At 42.1% G+C, this 19,986-nt stretch overlaps 1 protein-coding gene across 1 annotated transcript; it reads left to right on the top strand.

Annotated features, from left to right (window-relative positions):
- The first annotated feature begins 3,757 nt into the window (after positions 1-3,757).
- LOC105101402 (HLA class II histocompatibility antigen, DM beta chain) lies at positions 3,758-9,849 on the top strand. Its single transcript, XM_010994581.3, has 6 exons — positions 3,758-4,116; positions 5,270-5,551; positions 6,966-7,250; positions 8,684-8,800; positions 8,934-8,969; positions 9,511-9,849. Exons 1-6 carry the CDS (start codon positions 4,062-4,064, stop codon positions 9,525-9,527), a joined length of 792 nt encoding a protein of 263 aa, XP_010992883.1. The 5' UTR covers positions 3,758-4,061; the 3' UTR covers positions 9,528-9,849.
- Positions 9,850-19,986: the final 10,137 nt, after the last annotated feature.

Genomic DNA, 19,986 nt, shown 5'->3' with positions numbered 1-19,986 from the left:
TTTTATTCCAAATTTCCCTAAATGCATGGATTTGTCTCTGGATTATTCAGTTCAGTTGGTTTGTCAGTTCCTGGGTCCACTTAGCCATGTTTCAATTATTATGGCTTTTTAATATGTATAAAAATTTGGTAGGGCTAGTTTCATTTCCTTTGCCAGCTCACCTCCCCAAAAAAACACATTTGCTCTTCTTTATCAAAATTGTCTAAGATACTCATGGACTTTATTATCTGGTACATTTTAAAATCAGCTTGTCAAGTTCTCCCCAAATTCTGCTATGATTTTGTTTGGGACAGCATGTAGGTTAGCAATTTGGGAGGAAATTGGACTTCTTCATTATGTTAGGATGCCTCATCCATGAATATGGTATGTCTCTTTGCTTCTTGAGTTCTTCGTCTGTGTATATTAATAAAGTTTCTTTTTTCCCATAAAATTCTTATGCTTTTGTTTGTTAATTTCTAAATGTGTTATAGTTTTAAAATTACTATTATAAATGGTTGGCAATTTTCAATTATTTTCTAACTGATTATTAGGAGCCTAGGATTTAGGATCATAAATCCTGAGTTCAAGTCATGGTGCTAATGCCTAGCATCTGGGTAAAACTGGGCAATCACTAAACTGCCTCTGTCTCTATTTTCTCATAGTTAAGACAGAGAAAGAATAATATTACTCAAGAGTCATGGTGGCAAATCAGGTAGACTATCCTCTAGTAGTTCAAGTGATTTGGCTGCAGGAAGGAAGGATGTTGAACTAGTTACAGCAACAGCAACCCAAACGTCAGGGTCTAGAGCAGTGAATCTTGGTAGAGAAGAGGGAGAGCCCTGAGAGAAGTAAGGTGGGAGGTGGGTGGGGGTGAGGTTGGACAACTGGGAAGTAATGTAATCCTGGTGGGATGCAGAAGTGTGTAGTTTTGAAAAGACACTGAAGGAAGTCACAATGTGGTCTCCTGCTATTGGTTTTAAATTACAAATGACTGACAGATTGAGGAAATTTTGAGTTTATACCACAGAGGCTTGAGTTAAAACCATCTGTCCAGAAGAGGAACCTGAGAACTTCCAGGAGGGAACCTTAGGAAGTAACTAGAAGAGATTTATTTTTATGGCCATATTCTCAGAAAAAACATAAGAACGAATTTATGACTTTCTGCAATGTGCAATGCCAGTGACGTTACTGTAGCTCATTTTGTTTTAGCCAGTCCAAGTACCTGGTAGACCCCCAAGAGCACCTTATAACATGGCCAAGCTTGTGCCAAGACCACAATGCCAACTGCCTTCCTCTTCTCCGATGCAAATCCAGCCCACTCAATGGAGAGGACTTCCTGGCCACCAAACCCGCAATGACTTCTCTTTTCTCTTTTAAGTCCACTGGCCTTATTGCTTACTTTAACATAAACTCTTCTCTTTGTAAATATTTGTTCTCACTCCCCACAAGCGAAAGATGTGGGGGCAGAGTCCACATTTCTTAGCTCTTGGTTTTCCCTGTAATGCTTTGCACATAAACATCATGGTTAGTCCACTTCTGGCCTGTGGTGGCCAGACTAGGGGAAGAGGCAGCAGGAAAGGAGAGGACTCACTCTTTGGGCCCTGTGTAGTGGCAGTAAAAGAGGGACATCATATGGGAAGCTGGCTGGAGTTCCCAAACTTCTGCAGTCCTGATGCTGCATAAATAATTATCCACTCACCAACATAGATAGGACAGTTGAAATATTCTTTTGGGTTGACTGCAGGTAGGGGACAGAGCTATGTCTGTAAAAAAAAAAAAAAAAAGGTTAGGAGGAAGAGGGGAAGAAAGAAACCGCTTCACTGAGCACAGGTCTGTGGTTTTGGTTTTTTCTGTCCTGCTTGATTCTAAAAAACACCCTCAGTCTTCTCATTAATAGAGAAGTGAAATCTTCTACATTTCCTGCTGTTGCCTTGTGGGAAGGTTTCACATCTCCTTTGGCTGCCAGAGCAGAGACTCAGACACAAGAGGGAACTCGCTGAGCCTCAGTGAGCTGGCAGAGGGCTGCACCAGTGTGACCATGGAGGACCCCATGAGTGTTCCTGTGCCAGGGTGGGTTTTGTAGACATTGAAAAGGATCCCAATACCTGGTTCCTGCAAGATTACACTCAGCGCCTACTTAGGGGGAGAAGGAGAGATGGGAGGAAGAAGTGTGCATGTGTGTAGGAGAAGTCACACAAATCTGAAACTGTCGAAAGAGAAAGTGGAAGAGACACTGGTTCTAAGAGCAGAAGGAACTGTGAATCGGAAAGATAAGACTTAGAAGGATGGGGTGGCTCTTCTCTTTCTCCTTTTCTCAGGGGAGGCGGCCACAAGCTACCTTTATGTGGGTCATCTCAGTCCCAGGATGTAGTGAGCGTGTGGGCACGTGCAAGTGTGTGTGTGTGTGTGTGTGTACCTCTAGACCTTGGGGGTGACTCTTTAGACCTGTTTTCCAAACTCTAAAATGAGGACAACTAACAGGTCTTCTGAGATGAAGTGAGACAGTGTGTAAAGGGTCTACTTAGCACAGCATCTGTCACAAAGTAGCAGCACAGCAAATTTTGGACTTCCTCACCCCTATTTTCTGCCCATTCAACACACTTAATGGTTCATTAGAGACGTTAAAGTGCAGAACAATCTTATAACCAAGATGGGGTTGAGAGTTGGGGTGGAGCTTCAGTTAAGCTCAACTAGTTACTCAAAACAAGTCTTTTTTTCTGATAATCATCTTGGTATTCTGTTTTGGTACATGCTTTTTTCCCTCCTTCCCTTTTTTCTTCATAAATATCAGATTCTCTTGGGGTCAGGGACTTTGAGGGAGGACAAATTAGTGTGGTATCAAGGGGTTCCCGCCTAATCCCCTTTTGTTTAGCTCGCTATTAAGTCAAATTCAAGAGTGTTCAGAAACCAAGGCAGCTCTGAAGACTGGTGGGGAGCCCGGAGAAGCCAACTTAAGAGTTTTAAATGTGTAATGGAAAAATCTATCAATTGTATAGTTCACAATGACCATGAATTGCCATTGAAAATCTGTCTTTTCCAGGGGGAGAAAAGTAGGGAAGCTTTATCTCATTTTTCTAGTGGCCTCATAATGCGAGCTCCTGCCCCAGGACAGATGGGACCAGTAGGGGAAACACACGGGACAGTTTTGAGTTGGGGGAGACAAGTGAGCTCTGGGCACTGGCCCGTCACCAGCTGTTTATCAAGGGATTTAAGTGGAGTTGCCCTGTGGTCTGCCCTGAGATGGTTCAGAAGGTAGGAGCATAGGGTTTCCTGGCTCCAGAGAGCAGAAAGCAGAAAGGAGCCTGCTTGGCTAGTACAGAAGAAGCAGTGGAGGCCCAGGGAGTGATTTCCAGGGTTGTGGCCCTGATCTCTAAGGTGGAACTGCTTCCCTTAATCTGCATCTTGTTTTAGGGCCAGATAACTGCACTCTCCCTGTGCCTGCTTCCTTCTCAGCAGCCCTGCCTCTGCCACCTCCCCAGGAGGGCCCCTTGTCCTGTTGTGATAGGACAGACCTAGGGTTATATAACCAAGGGTTAATTTCCCAAGTAACTTCCCTTTAAGGAACAAGAGAGGTTATCTAGTCCCAGTCTTTGGGAGAACTTTGAGAAGAAACAGGTAAACCAGTGGGCAGTCTAGGCTACATACATCCTGGGAAGAATGCAATGATTCTCTCCATTTATCTAGGGAAATCCTCCTATTCCACAGGAGAAGAGTTAAGAAAGACACCAGGAGTTGTTTAAAGCCTAGGGCAGGATGAGATTTACCTAGTGACTGATGATGCTGGGCTGGGGCGCTCAGCGATTTGTCTGTACACTTGTCCCCACCTACCCAGCCAATCTGACAATTCTGTTTGGGACAGCGACTTAGATGCGCTGGTAAGGAACAGGTTTAGTATCTAGGGGCTTGGTTGCTGAGAACCACTCACTTAGAGAGCATCAGGGGGGCCTGGGCGTTACCACATTCCCACTCAGCGTCTGGAGACCACCTACCCAGGCTGGGACTTCTGGAGCAGGCGAGGACCCAAGGCCCCTGGAAGAGCTGGTCCAGGGGACTGAATTCCCTGGGGCTGCCCAGAGCGGAGAATGACATCCCTCTTGCCGCTGCTGCTGGGCCTCAGCCTGGGCTGCACCGGAGCAGGTAAGGACATTCCCTCCTGGGACCCTCCCATCCTCTGCTCCTTTGGAGTAAGAGGGTTAGTTTATTATTGGATTCGGACATCCCAAACAAGTTGTCTCCCTATTATACAAGCCTATAGCACTTTGTATTGTATCTTTGTCGCAACTTTAATCGTAATTAAGCTGTATAATTATTTGTGTTATAGACAGTTCCTGCTGGAATGTAGGCAAAGGCAAAATCTGTTTTGTTTACTGCTGCAACCGCCTAGCACAGTACCTGGTACATAGTGAATGCTTCGTGAGCGAGCATGAATATTTAATAATATAGCCAGCACAGGACAAAGCTAACTCTTTCCTTTGACCACCCCACCCCTTTCCACTCAATAATTTGCCTTACTGTAATAATAAGGTTTATTTTGAAATAGATATTCTTTAATTAGTTTTCAATGTTCTATTGAATAGATTTAATATTATCTAAGAACTTATTATCTATAAATAAAAATCACATTGAGAAACAATTAACTCCTGATTGCTTCATAGAAAACGTCGAGAAAAAAATTAGGAAGACATTTCACACTTTTATGTCATACCTGGTTATTCCTTTTTGTGTGTGTGTGTAGATGTGTATGTATGTATCATAATATGACAATATTTAAGTATTTATTTAAATAAATAAAACATTTTCTTTTTTTAAAACAAATTTAGGGGGAGGTAATTAGGTTTATTTATTTGTTTCTTTTTAATAGAGGTACCGGGGATTTAACCCAGGACCTTGTGCATGCTAGGCATGTACTCTCCCACTGAGCTATACCTTCTCCCTCCTCCAAAACATTTTCAATTTTCTTTTTTGCCAGTTAAATAAAATAATTACTTCTAAAAATTAAAACAAATTTTTTGCCTTACTGAAGGTCTTATCCTGTGTTTACACATGCACATCACTTGGGGCCACTCCTGTCCCCATACTTGGTCTCACATAAAAAGGAGATGGGATCTAAAAAGTCCTCTGCTACTACCATCTATTCCCTGAATGGGGACTCTCAGAGACTCTAGGACACAAGCTTGGTCAGGAGATGCTGCCTCCGGCAGGAACCTATACCCCAGTCACTGGGTGTAACTGAAGCTTGGACTCCCAGCAGAAGATGGTGACCTGCCCTCCCCTTCTCTGGCCCCTGTAGGTGGCTTTGTGGCTCATGTGGAAAGCAGCTGTCTGTTGGATGATGACGGGACACCAAAGGAGTTCAAGTATTGTATTTCCTTCAACAAGGATTTGCTGACCTGCTGGGATCCCCTGCAGGCCAATATGGTCCCTTGTGAATTTGGGGTGCTGTATGGCTTGGCTAAATACCTCTCAGATTTCCTCAACCGAAATGAAAACCTGATCCAGCGCTTGTCCAATGGGCTCCAGGACTGTGCCACACACACCCAGCCCTTCTGGAAATCACTGACCCACAGGACACGTAAGGAGATGGGGGAGCAGAGGGACTGTTAGGAAGCATGGTTAGGAGAGGAGAGGTCAGGAAGGATCCCTCAGCTGGCGGCGGGGTTGAGATTTGGGCAGAAGAGAAGCCAAAAATGTGAGGACCTAGAATGTGGAGAGAGGGAGGGTTGACCCTCAAGGGGAAACAAAGTGGCTGTTGGGGATGGGGCAGGGATGAGAAAGGGGAGGTGACCTTTGAGCGGGTGAGGGGCTATTGTGGGGAGAGTATGTGTGTTTTCTTTCTGTACAGGGTATCTCAGGATGCAGATCCAAGTTCAACCAGGGGTTGAACTGTCAGAATAACCAGAATGGCTTTTCCCAAAATGCTCATGCCTCTGTATCCCAGGTTTTGATGTTCCAGGTCTGGGATGGGCCCAGGCATGGTAATATTTGGGGCAGCCTCCCAGCGGATTCTGATGCATACTCTCTCACCCTTCATAACTTGCACTGAGAATGACTGAGACTGACTCTATAGGGCAGAGTATTGTGTCTTAAGATGTGATTTCTCAGAATTGTGCCAGAAAGGTGCTTGTTAACAATGCAAGTCTTTGAGTACCACTACAGAGCCATCGAATGGAAATATCTGCAGATGCAAGTTAGAGAACCTGCATTTTATCACAATTCCTTGGATTTTTATTTAAGATTTTGCTTGAAAAACACCAAGGCAAGCAGAAGGGTCACCTGGAAGACTAAACCATTAAAAGATGGCAAGATTACAAATAACAAGTTTCTACTGTATAGTACAGGGAATTATATTCAATACATTGTAGTAACCTATAATGAAAAAGAATATGAAAACGAATCTATATCTATGACTGAACTATTACGCTGTAAACCAGAAATTGACACAACATTGTAAACTGACTATACTTCAATTAAAAAAGGATGGCAATATTAATAATCTCATTAAGTTGGACTACCCTAATCCAAATTTAAGAGAGTTAGTCCTGAGTTAGTCTTGTTTCTTTAAACTATTCAAGGAAAAAAGGTTTTACTTAGCAAATTGATTTGTTAAATCAGATTTGAGGACAGAAGTGTTTTCCTACCTTTGCAAACTGGACAATCATTAGCTTATGTAGTTGAAATAAATACAATGACTTCTGAAACAGCTTGCAGTTCAGACCCAGCTTCTACTTAATGATGCTCAAACATAATTTTAGAGGAGAAAAGAAAGGAAGGAGCCGTGATGGAATGGGAGAAAAGAAAGAGTGAAGTGGAAATAGAATATAACCCCCCATTTTCAAAGGGATGTATGATGGAATGAGATGGGGTGGGGGAGGGGTGGGGTGTTTTGGTTGGCAAAATCCAAAAGAATTGAAGTAGGAAAGAAACTAGGCTGGAGGAAAAGTCAGGAATATTACCCTCCTTTGTGACCAGTTTTTCCTCCTCTGCAGGGCCACCATCTGTGCAAGTAGCCAAAACCACTCCTTTTAACACGAGGGAGTCCGTGATGCTGGCCTGCTATGTGTGGGACTTCTATCCAGCTGATGTGATCATCACGTGGAGGAAGAACGGGCAGCCAATCCTCCCTCACAGCAGTGCCCAAAATATTGCACAGCCCAATGGAGACTGGACATACCAAACGGTCTCGCATTTGGCTACAACTCCCTCTTTTGGGGACACCTACACCTGTGTGGTGGAGCACATTGGTTCTCCTGAGCCCATCCTTCAGGACTGGAGTAAGTGTGTGCAGATGGGAAGAATTAGCATGTAAGCAGAGAGCTACTGCAAGTGGGTGGTTGAAAAAAGACCAGTATTTTGGCAGAGGGAATGTGAGATGGGTAGGTCCATGGTATACGGTTGAACAGAGGATGCTAAGAATCACTGAATCTCTAGGAACTTATAGAGGGTTCATGACGAGAGATGGGGAAGGGGGTACCAAAAGGAAAAAGAATTGGTTATTGTTGTTGTTGCCATGGTGATCTGGTTGCTGTTGTCATGTGCTTGTCTGAGGGTGAGAGGGGAGAATGACTGTCCTGAAAAGAAGATGTTGATTTGGTAATGATGCAATATTCTAGGATCCTCGGATTTCAACTATTCTGTTGTCAGGTCAGGAATGGGAATTGGAGACCTAAAGAAGGTCGCAGAAGAAAGGAGACTCTCTCGCAGTGTGGGGGCAGTACTGAATCTGGGCTGCTCTATCAGGGAGGAAAAAGCCATGGCTGGCAGACACTTTGGTGGGCATGCTTGGGGGCTACTGAACAAGGGCCAGACATCATTGTTTAAACCCCAGGTGGAAGTAGTTAAAGGAAATGAGAGAAGAGAAGTTGCACACAGATTTGGGGATTCTTGAGAGAGTGAGAGGGGAAAAAATGAGGAAGAGGAAGGGTACAAAAGGCCAGGGACAGGATTCCAGACTGGCTGCTGAGCCCAGGCCCCTCCCCCCTCCTCGTGGGAAGTGTTGTGTCTTGCTGGGCAGCTGGGAAGGACATGAGGGGCGCGGCGTGGAACCCACCGGCTCCCCTGAGCTCTCCTGGGACCGCCTCCACAGCGTGCACAAGGAGTGTCCTTGGGTGGCGGAATGTTCATTTTAGCATTAAAGGAATCCGAGTGGGACAGGTCAGAGTAGGACCAGCTCCAGGAAGTGGGGGCTGTGGAGAAGGGTGGAGACAGGTTCGGACAGGACACATGGCGAATCTGGATGGGGGCGGGTGGGAGACATGTAAGTTCTCAGATAGCTCACAGAATGGAACCATCAGAAGTTAGGAAAGGTGAAAAGACATGTTAATAGGAAAATGCTCAGGTAGTGCAAATAAGAGAGCAAATATTGTCACCATGGGTAAATGGAGAGGGGGAATAGGAACACTTTACTCTTGGACGAGGGTGTCTTTGGGGTGAAGGAAGACAACAGGCTGTCTTGAGAGGCACTGCCATGTTAGTGAGGTGGAAACCAGGGTACTAACTCTGGGGGCCGTGGTTCCCCAGGGTTGCTCTGTGAGTAGAGATCCACAGGGTGGGGGTTTTGAGGAAAGATCATTTCCTTGGGAGTGGGTTGCTGTGAGCTGGACCCTTGGGGTTGGCATCTTAGAATCTGCTAGGGGGAGGTTGCAGTAAATTAAGTTGCTCTGGGGATGAGCAACAGAAATTGGTTCTAGTAAGTCTATCCTTGCAGCTCCTGGGCTGTCCCCAATCCAGACAGTGAAGGTTTCTGTGTCAGCAATGACTCTGGGCCTGGGGCTCATCATCTTCTCTCTCGGTTTGCTCAGCTGGCGGAGAGCTGCCTCCTCTGGTGAGTGACCCTTCTGAACGCTCAACCCCGATCTCTGCTCACGTTCTGTTTGTGACGGGTTCATGTATTGCTGCCCCACTGGCTGTGAATAACACCAGATTGTTTCATCTAATCAAATGTTTTCTTCTTTTAGGCTACATTGTCCTCCCAGGGTCCGTTTATCCAGAAGGTAACATCTCTGTTGGTCTGTTTGCCTGCTGGTCCTTTGGAGGGGGTGAGGGTTAGAGGAATCAGCGTTGGGTTCAGCTAATGGTGCTTATAGCAGGGGTGAGCATCTACCAGGATCTAGCTAAGAGTATGATGTTTTTTGTTCTTTTAATTTATTTTATTTTGAAGGGCGGAGTGGTAGTTAGGTTTGTTTGTTTGTTTGTTTGTTTGTTTATTTTTAGAGGCAGTACTGGGTATTGAACCCAGGACCTTGTATATGCTAAGCATGCGCTCTACCACTTGAGCTATATCCTCCCAATAAGAGCATGATTTAAGCTGCCATTGTTGGGATTAGGCGCCAGAGAGAGGGAAGCCTAGCTCCTCCTCCTCTACCCTCTTCTACCCAATGGAGCATCTGAAGGTGGCTCCTCAGTATTAGAGTCTGGCGATCTAGAATTTCCAGTATTACTGTAGTAAGTGCTCTGGTATGGATGGTTAAAGGGACAAACAATGGGGTCAGTTTGGCTTGGTGCTTTATTATTTCCTTTTTACTTCTTCTGCAGGTCAGCACATTTCCTAGAGGTGGAATTCTACAGCTTCCACTCCATGTGAGAAGGAGATTCAAACTCTTAGGGCTGCTGCTGGGCCCTTCCAACATCCTCAAACCCTCCACATATTCTTGGATCTTAGAGTTTCTCTATTCGATTCTTTGAATTTCCCAGTCCCCGCTTAGCAACTTGGGGGAACTCATTCCTGGGAATATTCTGAAACCAAGGCTATGTCTCTGGGGTGAATATAATCTGGGGAGGAAGGTCAAAGACCCTCTTTGGGGTCCCCCTGTGCTACAGAGGGCAGTGAGTCGCTGGTGGTCATCTCTGAGGAATAAACTCTGGTGGAAATACTGTTTTTTTCCATGCTTTTTCCTGGGGTGGAACTGGGCAGAGTTAGGCGCTGGGCTTGATTTTCTCCTACTTGAGTGGAGGAGTCATGGTTTCCTCCCATTTTCCCATCTAGACACAGCAGAATGTGGGGCAGTTTTCTGATTTATAATTCATAAGAAGACATTAACCTGTGGTGGGACGGAGTCACAGAGTAAGGGCTAAGTAGGGGATTAACAGTGTACTTATCTCATAAGGGATCTTAATGAGGATTAAATGAGCTCATACCTGTAAATGGCTAAGACCATTATCTGGCACATAGCGAGCCCACAACAGCGACATTAGCTATTATCAGTCATTCAGTTTTCTGGGCTAGGCATTCTACAAGGTGCTTAATGTGTATTGTTGCATTTGATCCTCATCACGGCTCTGATACAGACCCTCAGAGAGCCAGGATTCAGGGGACAGAGCTTAACTTCAGATCTGAGTTCTGGGTGGTTATTACTTCCACATCCTGCATGGGATGGGAGCTTAGCTTGAGTGCTTATCAAGACCTAGGCACTGGCCTAAGTGACTTAAGTTTGCATCACATTCACTTTTCACAATTACCCCATAAGGAACAGATTGTCTTCCTCCAAGTCACTGACCAGGAAGCGAGGTTTAGAGAGGTTAAATAACTTGTCTAAGATAAAAGAGCAAATTTGCTAGAGGATGTTTGTCTATCTGAGCTGGAAGTAACTAGGCTGATTTGTTCTGAGGACCCTCCTGCTGGTAGCACACCACTCTTCAGACCCTTCTTCCATTCCCTTCCACCCCAAACCCAAGGGGCATCCACTACTGGGGGCTAGATTTCACACGGTGGATGAAAGGCACTGTTTGTTCCCAGTGAAGGGCGACACCTGCTGGACACAGAAAGCTGAGCTATGGAATTGCCTTTGGAATTAGAGTTGGATACTGGACTTCAGGCAATGAAAATAAATTGGGAATGAAGACAAGTCCTGGAGGAGGAGTTTAGCCTAACAGAGAGTTGTGGAGGGAGAACAAGGGGTTATGGATGCCTGTCTGTGGGTGGGTGTCTATGTGGGAACACATATGATCAGAATCTGATGAGCTAGGGAGGGGTCAGAAGACAGACTGTGTGTGGACTCTTCCTGGGTGCTTCTCTGCATTGTTGTATGTGGGTGGGTGGAAGGGGTGGTCGTGGGGGCTGGGACCCTTCGTCCTTGCATGGTTTCTATGCTGATGGGGGCCTGGAGAAGAGTTGGGGGTAGCACTGTTTATGGATACTTGAAGTGGGTGCTCAGTGTTTGTCCAATCAGTAAATTGATTTCCACCACATCCATGGTCTCCCCAGAAGAATTCTTGTAAGCAGGGCAACTCTTCTGGAAGGAATTTAGTGAAGAAGTCAATGGGAGAGGAAAATGTTCATGAGTTCAAAATGGCTATTCTCTGAGAGGAAATAGTGGTGTGTGCTCTGTTAATCAGTAAATGCAGGTTCAGGAAACAATCTCTACAAATTGTATCAATTTTGTTTTGTCTTTAAAAAGCTTTTGTATAACATTAATCCTTTAGCCTGTATGTCATGTAAGTAATCGTCCACTTCTCCTCCACTATGTGCTTTCTTTAATAACTTGCTCTTTGAAGTCTTGCCGTATTGCTTAATTTTCATTTCTCCATTTGCTGTTCTTGTTTTTGTTTTTGCTTGTTTGACAAAGCCAATTTCTTCTGAAATTCTAGGGCTTTGGGTCTTGTCTCTGCTTGGCCATTTGTGAAGGAGAAGCTGTACATCTGAAGGTCTGGGTCTGGTCTCAGCAGTGGAAATCACAGTGACCAGACTCCAGGAGAAGGAGGGAGGGAGTCAGCTAATTGGAGAGCTTCCGGTCCCCCTCTAAAAGTTCCCATCAGGTTTTTCTGTGCCCTCATCCTGTAGGTTTTTGTTTTATAGGGAAGGCTGTCCCCTTTCAGATAAGGGTAGGAAAAAATGCCACGTAGGTCTCCCGGGGTCTAGGAAGTGAGATTACAAGAGGGAGAAAAGGGAGGATGTATATACTGTTACACAGGGGAGTGAGGAGTGAGTGGTGCCTGGAAAGAAGGTAGAAGAAGGGTAATGATGGACCAGCTCCAGGACTGTGTGAGGAGAGTAGGATGTTACAGATCGCAAAATACCATAAAAGGGTGTGTGTGTGTGTGTGTGTGCGTGCGTGTGTGTGTGTGTGTGTGTGTGCGTGTGTGTGTGAGAGAGAGAGAGAGAGAGTGAGAGAGAGAGAGAGGAAGAGAGGAAGAGAGGAAGAGAGAGTTGGGCTTTCGGGTTATATCTATCCCAACGATTGGTTCTCTCCTTTCAATGTCTTGCTTGTTTTAAAAACTGAACTCAGAGCTGGATTTGACTCTAAAGGTCATCTGGTCCAACTCTCTACCCATAAAGGATGTGGGTTTGTGTTCATGAGGGCAGGCACTTCAACCCTTGGGCGGATACCAGTACTTTAGAGAAATGTGTTGACCCCAGTTTGGAGGTTCTCCTTTGGAACATTGAGGACAATGGGAATAAAACCAAATGCACCCCGGGAGGATGTCTCCTCAGTGTTTTTCCTGAGGCATCGCATGCTCCTTTGTTCCAGGTTCTCTTTGTTCCCGTACTCAGGCACACGTTCATGTGAAAGGAACAGACAAGGATTGGTATTTTCTCTCACTGTTTATTTTGGAAAATTATTTTTAGATTATCTTCTCAAGTAATTCTGTTTCCAAAGTAAAATTGGGGGAGTCAGATGACAGATGAGGGTGGAGTCGAACTCCATCCCCATTTTGGTCTTGGTTGCAGTGCCTGCTATTCCCAAGAGCCCTCCCACTGCCTTGAAGCAGTTCACAGGGGATTCCTCCCTAATGCTTCTTGCCACCCCCCGGCCAGACAGGTCCCCAGGATCTGCAGAGAGTGGAGATGCCCCAAACTCAAAGAGGTTGCTCCCAGACAAGGGGTCACTGGTTCTCCTGATGCTTCCTCTCCTGCTTTTCCATTACATCTGAGGCTTTGAAGAGCCCCTGGCCAGAGTGGACTGGGGCAGGGAATGAAGAAATAAGTGACTTTCATTGTATCAGGGCCTCAACAGAAAACAGACGGCACACTCAAACTAGGGTAGTTCAAGGTGAGACCGTTTGTAAGGAATTGTTTACAAGGAAGTGGGTAGAGGGAGGTACAGTAACCGGGAGCTAGCAGGCGCTGAGCTGTCACTACCCCAAGGGATGGGAGGGGTTATCAGAACTTAGAAGGAGGACAAATCCTGTAGAGTCCCCACCTTGCCAGCGGCAGTACCCTTCAATCAAGGGACACAGCCAGCCTAAGGTAACCTTGCAGGGAGGGGGCCAAGGGAATAAAAACTCCTCCTCCCTCTGCTCTCCTGGACAAGGCTGAAAGCAGGAGAAAGCCAGGGAGGCTGTGATGTCCTACAGGTCAGTGCCCGGGGCAGACAGCAGGGTGGAGAAGTGCAGAGAGTAAGACCTGAAGGCAGAGGGAGGACAGTCTGCAAGTTCCCAATAGGAGGGAAAGAAGCCAAGGCTGGGGGGTGGGAGGGAGAAAGATGCAAAGCACGGGCTTCCTTTGGCCTTGGACAAGTCCTCCGGAGCGGGAGAAGACCAAGCTTGTCCTTTCCTGCTGGAGGACCTGGGCTACTCGTTTCCAGCTCTCCCTCTCCACCTCCCCCAGCCCCGCCCCAAAGTTTCTGTAACTCTTTCTGAATCTTTTTTTCATACATGGTTTACAGTAAGTTTATTGAGCTCTGAAAATTAAATTAGAATTTTGCTTGAGATTATACTGACTATACAGAGCAACGTGGGGATAGTTGATTTCTTTTTACTATCAAGTCATCCCATGCAAAAGCAGAGGGTATTTTCCTTTTTACTCAAATGACTTGTTTGTTCTTTATTATGTTTTTTTAAAATTCACTTTTTCATAGTGATCTATATATGATTGATTAATTCATGGACATTTTAGAGCTTTTGTTGCGATTGTGATTGGTATCTTATTGTAATTTTATTTTCAAATCACTTACTTGCAGTAGAAACAAAAACAATTTAAAAAATTATGGTAGAAAACATTTAACATAAAACTGACCATTTAAACTATTTTAAAGTATACATTTCAGTACTTTTAAGCATATTCACATTATTGTGCCACAAATCTCTAAAATTTTTTCATCTGGCAAAACTGAACTGTTGTACTCACTAAACAACAACCCTCCATCTCCTGTTCTCCCCAGCCCCCAGTGACCACGTTACTCTATGTTTCACTGAATGTGGCTGCTTTAGACATCTCATGTAAGTGTAGTCATGCAGTATTTGTCTTCTCGTGACTGGTTTATTTCACTTAGCATAATGTCCTCAAAGTTCATCCATGTTGTCGCATATGACAGGAGTTCCTTCCTTTTTTTAAAGCTGAATAATGTTCCATTGTATGTGAAGACCACATTGTTTATCCATTCATCTATTGATGGACATATGTGTTTTTTCCACCTCCTGGTTATTGTGGATAGTGCTGCTATGAACATGGGGGTGCAAATACGTGTTCAAGTCTCTGCTTCTCTTTTAAAAAAAAACAGAAGCCATCCTAATGGTGATATTTCATTGTGGCTTTGATTTGCATTTCTCTAATGATTAGTGATGTTGAATATCTTTTCATATGCTTGTTGGCCATTTGTCTACCATCTTTAGAGACACGTCTATTCAAATCCTTTGTCCATTTTGAAATTTTTTTTTTGAAATTGTTTTTGTGCGTGGTTTTATTTGTTGTTGCTGGGTTGTACAAATTTAAAAAAATATATTCTGGATACTAACCTCTTATCAGATATATGATTTGCAAGTTTTAGAAAGTAACCAAATTTTGTAGGTTGATCATACTTGGGGCAAGCTTGCTGGATTTTCTTACTGGTTTTAGTGTTTCATTTGTTACTGATATTCTCTCTCTTTGTCTCTCTGCAGGCAGATACTGTATCATCAGCCAACACTGAGAGTGTTCTTTCTTCCCTTCTAATCCTTAAAATTCGTTACTTTTATTTTTTTATAGCACAGACCATGACCTCCAGCGCTATGCTAAGCAGTAGCAGTGACAATGAGCATCATTCTTAAAGGAAATACACCTAAATGTTCTTCATTAAATACAATGTTTGCTGTCAGTTTTTAAAAATCAAACCCTTAATTTGAGATAATTTTCGATTCACATGCAGTTGTAAGAAATAGTACAAACAGATCCCTTGTACCCTTTGCCTAGTTTCCCCTGATGACGACACCTTGCAAAACCATGGTACAAAATCACGTCCGAGATACGCTGATACAGTCAAAATGCTGTATCACAGGGATTACTGTCATCACCAGGATCCCTCACATTGCCCTTTTATAGCCACATCCACTTTTCTATTGCCCCACACCCTCCTTAACCTCTGGCAATTGCTAATCTGTTCTCCATTTTATAATTTTGTCATTGCAAGACTGTTTTATAAATGAAAATATACAGTTTACAACCTTTTGAGATTGGCTCTTCTCTCTCAGCATATTTCTCTGGAGTTTACACAAGGCTGTCGCGTGTATCGGTAGCTCCTCCTTGCTGTTGCATTCCATGATATGGACATGGCACTGTCGGCTGAAGGGCATCTGGGTTGTTTCTAGTTTTTAGCTACTATGAATACAGCTGGGATAAACATTTATGTACAAGGTTTTGTGTGGACATAAATCTTCCTTTCTCAGATAAATGCCTAGTAGTATAATTGCTGAATTGCATGGTAGTCGTACGTTCAGCTTGTTGAAGAAACTACAGGACTGTCTTTCAGAGTAGTTGTACCTACAATATGATGGGTAATCCAGTGTTTCAGCATTTTTGCCAGCATTTGGTTTGGTCTATTTTTAATTTTAGCCATTCTAATGGGTGTGTGGTGATATCTCACTATGTTTTAATTTGCATTCCCTAATGGCCTTTTGTATGCTTATTTGCCACCTGTATATCCTACTCTGTGAATTGCCTCTTCTTTTCCCTATTTTCTGTTGTTGTTGTTGTTTTGTAGGGGGAGGTAATTAGGTTTATTTATTTATTTAGTGGCGGTACTGGGGATTGAACCCAGGACCCCGTGCGTGCTAAGCACACTCTCTACCACTGAGCTATATCCTCACCCCATATTTTCTAATTAGAGTGTTTATTTTTACTGTTGAGTTTTCCATTCTGTAGCTTATCTCTTCATTTTTTTTTTACAAGTTTTTCACAGAGCAAAAGTTTTCCATTTGGATGAGGTCCAATTTATCATTTTTTTTAATGGATCATGTTTTTAATGTCAACTCTAAGCATACTTTGCCTACCTCTAGATCTTAAAGATTTTCTCCTATTAAAAATTTTTTTTATATTTTACAGTTTAGCCCATAATCCATCTTGGGTTTAGCGGTTTCTTTTTCCTCTCCTCCTCCTTCTTTTTCTTCTTGTGCTATGGATGTTCAGTTGTTCAGCATGATTTGTTGAAAAGGTGATCATTCTTCAATTGAACTGCTTTTTCACCTTTGTCAAAAATCATTTGGGCATATTTGTGTGGGTCTAGTTTTTGGGTTCTTTACCCTATTCCATTGATCTATGTGCCTGGTCCTTCACCAGTAGCACACGGTATTGATTACTGTAGCTATATAAGTCTTGAAGTCAGAAAGATTGAATCTTCCCACTTTATCCTCAAGATTGTTTTAGCTATTCTAGTTCTTTTGATTTTCCATATAAATTTTAGAATACTTTTTCTATATCAATAAACAAATCTTGCCGGAATTTTGATACAAATGGAATTAAACCTGCGTATCAGTTTGGGGAGAATTGGCATCTTCATTATGTGGAGTCTTCCAAACCATGGATAGGATATATCCCTACATTTATTTAGATATTCTTTGATTTTTTAAATTAGTGCTCTGCACTTTTCAGCATACAACCTTAGCATGTGTTTTGTTAGATTTATACTTAAATATTTTATTTTTGAGAAATTTAAAGTAATATTGATTTTTAATTTTGGTATTCATGTGTTATGAGTATATAGAAATACAATTGATTTTTGTATGTTTATCTCATATCCTATAAACTTAACTGAACTCACTTATTAGTTCAAGGAGTGTTTTTGTGGATTCCTTGGGATTTTTCTGTGTACAGTAGCCCATTGAACAACACAGGTTTGAACTGCGTGGGTCCACTTGTACACAGATTTCTTTAAATAAATGAACACCTACTTTGGTCCTACACGATCTGCAGTTGGTTGACCCACAAATGCAGAGCTGCATATATTGACAGCCTACTGTAAAGTTATACTTGAATTTTCTATCGCACGAGGGTCTGCACCCCTAACCCTTGCATTGGGTTCAACTGTATAAAATCATGTCATATGAAAATAGGAGTATTTAAAAATTTCTTCCTGTCTAATCAGTTTATCTTTTATTTTCTTTATTGCCTTATTGCACTAGCTAGAACTTCTAACACTACATTGACTAGGAATGGTAGGAGTGAGTATGTTACTTTCTATACTCATTCATGTTTTTCTCTGATTAATGATTGCATAATATATATTTTTTCATCATTTTACTTTTAACCTACCTGTATTGTTACACAAGCATACCTCAGAGATATTGCAAACTCAGTTCTAAATCATTGCAATAAAGAGAATGTCACAATAAAGTGAGTTGCATACATTTTTTGGGGGGTTCCAGTGCATATAAATTTATATTTACACTGTACTGAAGTCTATTAAGTGTGCAATAACATTATGTCTAACAGAACAACGTACACAACTTTATTTTTCATTTATTTTTGTTTAAAAAAATTTTCCTCCTTTTTTCTGGGGGTGGGGAATTAGGTTAATTAATTAATTAATTAATTACTCATTTTAATGGAGGTGCTAGGGATTGAACCAGGGCCTCATGCATGCTAATCACACACTCTACTACTGAGCTATACCCTCCCCACCTACCTACGTTAATTTAAAAGTAATGCTGTTGGAAAAATGGTGCTGACAGACTTGCTCAATGCAAGGTTGCCACAAACCTTCAATTTGTAAAAACCACAACATCTGCAAAGTGCAATAAAGTGAAGTCCAGTAAAATGAGGTAGGACTATATTTGAACTGTGATTCTTGTAGTTCACATATCCGGGGCTCACCTTTTAAAAATCAACTGTACCAATCTCTTTTTTAATTGATGTATTTAGACTTTTTACATTTGATGTAATTATTGATATGTGTTTTAGTCCACTTGAGCTGCCATCACAAAATACCACAGACTGGGTGGCTTAAACAACAGAAATTAATTTTCTCGCAGTTTGGAGGCTGGCAGTCTGCGATCAGGGTGCTAGCATGCTTGGTGTCTGGTGAGAGCTCTCTTCCTGGCTTGCAGATGGCTGCCTTCTTGTATCGTCCCACAGACGGGGTGGCCATTTCTCAGGTCCTGGTGTCCTGGGTGGTCTGCTTTTTATCTTTACCCTTCAGAGTCTTCTTATGTTTGTTTTATACATAGTGCCTGGGGTTTTTAGTTGTATTTAGTGGGAAGAATAGGGAAATGTAGGTCTATTTCATCTTCCCAGATAGGTCCATTCCTATCTTCCTTCCTTCCTACAGAAATGTAGGTTTATTCCCACTTCGCAGAAGTCTTTGCTGTAGGTTTTTGAGTACAACTTCCACTAAATTAAGTAGGTTTCCTTTTATTCCTAGTTTTCTGAGTTTTTAAAATAAAAAAATTGTAAACAGATGTTGAAATTTAAAAACAAGTTTTCCAGTATTGATTTATTTCATTATATGTATTCTCCCTCTTAATCTCTTAATACAGTGAATTGTACTGAGAGAGTTTTTTGACGTGAAATATCTTTGCATTCTTGGGATAAATCTTATTTGATCATCCTGTAGTTACATATTAACTGTTGGTTCTATTTAGTTAGTATTTTACTTAAGGTGTTATATTTACTTTTATAAAGCATGGACATAAAATTTGCTTTTCATATATTTCCTTATTTATTTTTGCAGTAAAAATTCTTCTATACACTGAGCTGGGCAGATTTTGTTCTTCATTCTTTTTTTCTGGAACAACATATATATGCTCTTTCCAAAGGCCAGTTTTTGTCTTCATTAATTCTTTTACTGGTTTTAGTTCCCTATTTCATTGTTCTCTTTCCTTATGTTTATCATTTCCTTCCTTCTTTCTTTGGGTTTGTTCTGTTCCTCTTTACCTAACTTTTGAGTTGAATTCTTAGTTCATTTTATTTATTTTTTAAAAAAATTTAGTTTCCTGATAAGTATAGTTAAAGGTAAAAAATGTCCAGAACTAGGACATTTACCTCAAAGTTACATCACAGATGACCAGCATTAGAGTCTTTTGGGGTACTTGATGAAAATGCAGATCTCTGGACACCCCTACACTTGCTAAATCAGAATCCCTGGGGTTGGAGCCTGAGGATTTGCATTGAAGCTCACTTTCTAGGAATTCTTAAGTACACTGAGGTTTAAAAAGCATGAATAAGCTGGTGGGGTTAATTACAAATTAATCTTATGAATGAAAAATTACACCAATGTGAATTAATTGGGGCAACTGGTCATTTCTTTAGTGTGAGGACACTGATGATGACTTTATCTAATACTTTCTAGTTGCCCTATCTTTTTTTTTCCTACTGTCTTTTAGTATTACTTCTACATTTACTTTTTTTGAGGTATAATTGACACATAACATCATATAGATTCAGGTGTACAACATAATGATTCGATATACACTGCAAAGTGATCACCACAATAAGTCAACATCCATCACCATAAATAGTTATGGATTATTTTTTCTATGTTGAGAACTTATAAATTTCACTCTCAGCAACTTTTAAATATGCAATACAATACCTAACTATAGTTATAACAATAGTTGCCATACTGTGCCTTACACCTCCACGACTAATTTATTTTCCAGCTGGAAATTTGTACCTTCTACATTGGACTATCAAAGTTTATTTTCACTAAGTCTTCTTTCTGCTGGTGCAAAGGAAAATGTCTTTGTTTGCCCTTTTAGTAATTAATTAAAGTTATAAATTAGAAGTTTAATTAAAAACTTTTAAGACATCCTTAGCTTTAATAAAAATATTTCCAAGGCATGTTCAAAGAGTGGCCACTAGATTGATGGTTTGAAGAACTAAAT

This window comes from Camelus dromedarius, chromosome 19 (genome assembly GCF_036321535.1).
Source record: "Camelus dromedarius isolate mCamDro1 chromosome 19, mCamDro1.pat, whole genome shotgun sequence".
NCBI classification, from domain to species: Eukaryota; Metazoa; Chordata; class Mammalia; order Artiodactyla; family Camelidae; genus Camelus; species Camelus dromedarius.
Note: the sequence above shows the minus strand (reverse complement) of the source record. Positions and strands in the feature narration are given on the sequence as shown.

Coding starts and splice junctions, on each gene's coding strand:
- LOC105101402 (XM_010994581.3), top strand. CDS start 4,062: ATGACATCCCTCTTGCCGCTGCTGCTGGGCCTCAGCCTGGGCTGCACC. Junction 4,117..5,269: donor CCTGGGCTGCACCGGAGCAG/GTAAGGACATTC, acceptor TGGCCCCTGTAG/GTGGCTTTGTGGCTCATGTG. Junction 7,251..8,683: donor GCCCATCCTTCAGGACTGGA/GTAAGTGTGTGC, acceptor CTATCCTTGCAG/CTCCTGGGCTGTCCCCAATC.